Source organism: Octopus bimaculoides, chromosome 7 (genome assembly GCF_001194135.2).
Source record: "Octopus bimaculoides isolate UCB-OBI-ISO-001 chromosome 7, ASM119413v2, whole genome shotgun sequence".
NCBI lineage: Eukaryota > Metazoa > Mollusca > Cephalopoda > Octopoda > Octopodidae > Octopus > Octopus bimaculoides.
In genome coordinates, this window is record NC_068987.1 from 88825190 (window position 1) to 88830824 (window position 5635).

The 5635-nt window shown below is 36.5% G+C and overlaps 1 protein-coding gene across 2 annotated transcripts in view; it reads left to right on the forward strand.

The window, feature by feature from the left end:
• The window catches only part of LOC106870579 (ras-related GTP-binding protein A), a 27362-nt gene that overhangs the window by 10927 nt on the left and 10800 nt on the right, over window positions 1-5635 (forward strand). The window contains exons 2-3 of one of the 2 annotated variants that reach the window (XM_014916707.2): window positions 953-1394; window positions 5092-5191. In XM_014916707.2, coding sequence (XP_014772193.1) covers window positions 5101-5191 — 91 coding nt within the window. In that variant the 5' untranslated portion in view covers window positions 953-1394; window positions 5092-5100. The remainder of the gene's footprint in view (window positions 1-952; window positions 1395-5091; window positions 5192-5635) is intronic. The other variant, XM_014916706.2, reaches the window with a different exon arrangement.

The window sequence follows — 5635 nt, forward strand, 5'->3', positions numbered from 1 at the left end:
CATATACAACGGGCTTCTTTCAGTTTCCGTCTACCAAATCCACTCACAAGGCTTTGGTTGGCCCGAGGCTATAGTAGAAGACACTTGCCCAAGGTGCCACTCTGTGGGACTGAACTCGGGACCATGTGGTTGGTAAGCAAGCTACTTACCACACAGCCACTCCTGCACCTCTCTAATGTTTTTCTTTTTTTTTACCCTTGTCACAGTTGACTACAATACTGCTCCACACCGTCCTGTACAACCTGATTAATTATAAGACTGACTAGGTCTGACATTTTAGGCATTCCAGCTGTAATTCTCGAAGGGCCAGGGACTTTTCCTGTCTTCATATCTTTAATTGCTTTGTTTGTCATACTGCTGTCACCTAGAATGCCTGGTTCCTCTGTTGGGTCAATATTAGGAAGATTCTCTTTCTCCCGTGCATTTTCTGCATTCAATGGGCTTTCATTGTAGCACTTCCACACCTGGTTCTTTTCAGAATCAATACGTACAAGAATACCTTTAGCCATCCATACACACACGCTCTCTTGCGGTGTCTTGATTTTCTTTGATATTCTTGCAATCTGGAACACCACATCACTCTGTTCCTCACACAGAACATTTGCAAACCTCTTTCTTTCAGTTTCTCTTCTTGCTAAATATACCTGTCACCTAGCTTCTTTACTAGCTACCTGCTATAATACTCTGCTACTCCATTCTTCCGATCCTTCCTAACCTGTCTCTGCTTTTATGGTTGCATCTACTTCACTGCTCCATCACTACGTCACACCTGATCTGGCTGGAACCTGACACCAGCCCACAGATTTAGTCTGTAGCCCTCAGTAAGTTGGCCCATAACAACTCCCAGTTGTCCTCTGTTATATGTCTCCTTCTCTTTAAATACCTCACATAGAATATCTCTAAATCTCTAACTGTTCAACGGAAATTTAAACTTCCATATCTTTTTTTCCAGATTGGTTTGCACCTCCGAGTTCTTTTGACTCTAAGCATGAAGGCACTAACCACTAACCTCTGCTGGGTTGTACATTCTTCACCATGGAAGGACTTTGTACTTACTACCATCAGTCCCACTTTCTGGTGAAAAGGTAGTCGATCTGGCATGTGCTCTCCAGGTTGATAGGGCATCAGGTGACTCTAGTTCCTGAAGTTTGTGTTGCAGATGATTTTGCATCACAGAAATCCAAGCCCCTCGTTCCTTCCTCATTTTGGAAACCAAATCTATAACCTCCATGCACAACATGGAATCCACCAGAATACTGTTCAACTTGTGTATTAAAGTCACCATCCATGAAAATAAGGTCACTGTCATTAGTCATTGAGGTAGTCTGGAAAAGAGCATCATAAGACGGTTCTTTTGTTTGTACTACAGTCTTGATTCAGGAGCACAAGCAGAGGTAAAAGTTGCTGTTATATCAATTACCCTATTGCACACTTTGACTACATAATCATTTTATCCATCCGGTTTCTGCTAAAAGTATGTCCACAACCTCACATTCACTATTTGCAGAAGAATTTATACCTATATTCTTTGCCTGTGAGAAACCTTGTTGAAATCCCCCTTCATCTTACCTCTTGCACTCAGCACACATCTACATGCCGTCATTCTAGCATTTCAACAGTCTCACCAAACCTACCTTTCGTTGTGCTTACATTGATTGTAGCTGCCTGAAGGTTGTAGACTTGATAGGAAGAGTGGGTGGGTGCTGAGGAACAGCTTTCAGCATCTGTAAAGGAGAAATTGTGTGGGAACATTTGCTGCAGGCAAAGTGCTCTTATTTCTTTATTGCCCACAAGGGACTAAACATAGAGGGGACAAACAAGGACAGACAAAGGGATTAAGTTGATTACATTGACCTCAGTGCATAACTGGTACTTAATTTATCGACCCCGAAAGGATGAAAGGCAAAGTCGACCTCGGCAGAATTTGAACTCAGAACGTAACAGCAAACGAAATACCGCTAAGCATTTCACACGGCATGCTAACATTTCTGCCAGCTCGTTGCCTTCGCAGGCAAATTGCTCTTGCTGCACATTGTCAAATAAACTTTGTTTGCTTTTCAGTAAACATCTCTTATTGAATTGTGTTTAGTCTTCTATTTGGTAACCTCACTAGTGCTGGTGCCACATAAAAAGCACCCAGTACAGTCTGTAAAAGGATTGAAATTAGGACTATCTAACCATGAAAACCATGTCAAAGGAGACATTGGAGCACAACACGGCCCTCCAACTCATCAGATCGTATTGAACTGTCCAACCCAGCCAGCATAGAAGATGGATATTAAATGAAGATGTTCAGTTGTCAGTTAGAAGCTGAAATTTCCATTCATAAAAACCGTACATGTATTTGAAATATTTTATGATAAATTCTACTCAGAGGCGATATGTACTTCAGTTGAAATTTCTTTCATGTGTTTTCTGTAAAATTTATCCTGGATCAGTGATAAACGAGGCTACATTTAGACTGAAATGTCAATAACAAGATCGTTCTGTTTCGTTTACCACCCTTTTTATTTATTAGTTATAACATACACCATGCTTATTTCCCTCGAATCTCTTTACTTTCATATACTTTCATATTACTATTAGGACGGGACTGATGCTGAATTATCTCCCTTACTCATTCAACACCATTTTTCTTTATGCATAGAGAGTTTATGTTTTGCACATAATCCTTATTAACAAAAACACTTATGAATTTAATGTCTTTACAACAAAATGTTGGTGAAATGTTTATTGCCTTTTTGAGTTGGATTAGAGACAACAACAAAGAATGTCCTCTCCCATCGAAGGAAAAAACAGAAAAACAGATTGTCTCCATTTCACAAAATGTCAACTTAACAAATTTATCTGTTTGAAAGAAGTTTTGTACTGATTTCGTTAAATCCATCCTATCAGACAAATGCTAAACTGTTTGAGTTTGGTGAAATGTGGAATACTCTCTGCTCTTGATGAGTATTGTCAAGCATATAAAAGCAGGAAATAAAAATTTCATGTACAATAACTATTATACGTACATAGCTTTCTAGAACTAATTTTAAATAGACTTAGTTTCTGAGTAAAAGATATACAAAAAAAGAAATGTATATTGAAAAGTGAGTTCATAGTGTCTATTTTGCTGACAAGATCCAATAAGACATATCCATCTCATTAACTAAGATCAACTTTCCTGTTATACATGAGAAGAATTGTTTTTCATTCTTAATTTATTGAAATTATTTTCTTCTCACTTTTTTCATGTCTTGCTCATGTATACCCCTAGGTTTTTGTTTTCTCTCTCTCACTAAGAGGAAATTTGAATACATTAAGAATGTTCTGCCTATGTCATTCAATACACCCACACATGTAGTTATTCACTTTTGTTTATTAATTTTAAACAACTGTTCAAGGTTCAGGAATTGCGTATACTCTGGTAATGTTTACCAAATACATAATGCTTAGATATCATTGTTTAATTGTTTGTTTGGTTTGGTTTGGTCAAAAGTCAGTTAAAACTAGTTGTGTCTGGAGAAAGCCCATTTAGTTTGAATTCTTTCAATGAAGATGAGACAGCACTTTGGTATTTAAGATTTTAAAATTTTAGTTGTCAGTTTTTGTACCAATTTTCTAGAAATCAGTTTTGAAAGAAAAAAAAAATAAATAAATGATGGTCAACTGGAAGACAACCTATTGTTCTGTTACTGTTTCAAATAAGACCATCAAAGACCTATCAAGAAACCCAAAGAACTCGTCCAAATGTCAAAGTCAGAGTTGTGCAAGATGTCACTCAATAATCAGGAACCAAGACCAAATTCTTACTCAAACAACTACAGAGAATTATCATATACCTATTCGTGAGATACCCATTTGTGAACAGGACAAATATATCTCGGCAATTAGCCCTGTGCTCAGCCCATTGGCTCATTTGGAATATTCACGCAGATTAAAGGGGTCATTAATTAAAAAACAGGTATTTTACTAATTTGTGATTTAATCACTTTTTAAAATTACTTGAAGCAGTGATAAGTTCAGTTTTCATTCTTTTAACTAATTAGTGCCTCCAATTTTTTTATTTAATTTATTACCAAAAATTTTTTTTTACATAACTTTATCTGATACTAAATATATTTAAAAAAAAAAATTATTACAATATTTGAAAGACATTCCAATCTTGATGATTAAAGGCATCTCAGAAAAATACAGGTGTTGCAGAAATATGATCGCTTATCCTTCTGGTCCTAAAAAAAGGGACCATGGGCACTAATGGGTTAATATATATTTCATTTATTCAAGTGGTAATCTGGCAGGACTGTTAGCACACTGGGCAATATTTTGTCCATCGTTACGTTCTGAGTTCAAATACTTCTGAAGTCAGCTTTACCTTTTCTCCTTTCAGTGAAACAGTAGGGGTCAATGTAACTGACCCACTTTTACTCCCCTACACTTACTGGTTTTGTGCTGAAATTTGAAACCAATATATATTTCAGTTATTAACAAAAAGCTTATTATCAATGAGTTTGTATTGATGATGAATAACCTTTAAAAATATGGATCACTTTATCGAATCAGTATTATTTTTTTGCTTTGATATTAGCAATTTTGAATTATTTTCAAGTGTATTTTTGAATGCTGGCATAACTGTATAGTTTTGAATCTCACTTTGCAAGCACATTGGTTCCAGGTTCAGCCCTACAGCATGGCACCTTGGGCTAGTGTCCTCTATAACCCCTGGTTGACCAATCTCTTGAGTGAATTTGGTTGATAGAAAATGTGTGGAAGCCCATCATATGTGTGTGTGTGTGTGTCTGTGTTTGCCCCCTCTATCACTGTTTAACAACTCAGCAGTTCAGCAAAAGAAGCAATAAAATAGGTACCAGGCTTAAAACAGCACGAAGGCCTTCAAAGTGGTGCCCCAGCATGGCTGCAGTCCACTGACTGAAACAAGTAAAAGATCAAAGATATATTGTCAGCTTCACTCTATTGAAATGTTATTTTATTCCTTTCCTAAACCAATAATACAATTACTATTTTAGATAATTGCATTTTCAAGTTTCTTTATTGTTATTCATGCTTAAACTGTGTTAATTATCAACTCGTTCTTTTTTCATTAATTAGGTCCTTTTGATGGGCAAGAGTGGCTCTGGTAAAACCAGCATGCGCTCAATTATATTTGCCAACTATATTGCAAGAGATACTCGCAGACTTGGTGCTACAAGTAAGTAAACCGTTTCTAGTTGTTCAGTTCCTATGTTTCTTGAGAAAGAAAACACAGCATTCATTTTTTTGCTCTTATTTGTTAGGTTTTGTTTTATTTCCTTCTAATTTCACTGAAGTTGTGTTTAAAATCTAAAATATCATTGGGGACTCTTACAACCACTTCACCTTTCTTTAAATTGCATCGACATCAGTTGGGTAAAGTTACAATCTTGAAATAGTCATTGCCAAATCTTAGTTTACAATCTCACATTTGTGCAGGCATGGCTGTCTGCTAAGAAGTTTGCTTCCCAACCACATGGCTTCAGGTTCAATCATACTGCACGGCACCTTGGGCAAGTGTCTTCCATGGACCTTTTGTCAATGAAAGCCTTGTGTGGATTTGGTAGATGGAAACTGAAAAAAGCCTGTCATATATATATATATATATATATATATATATATA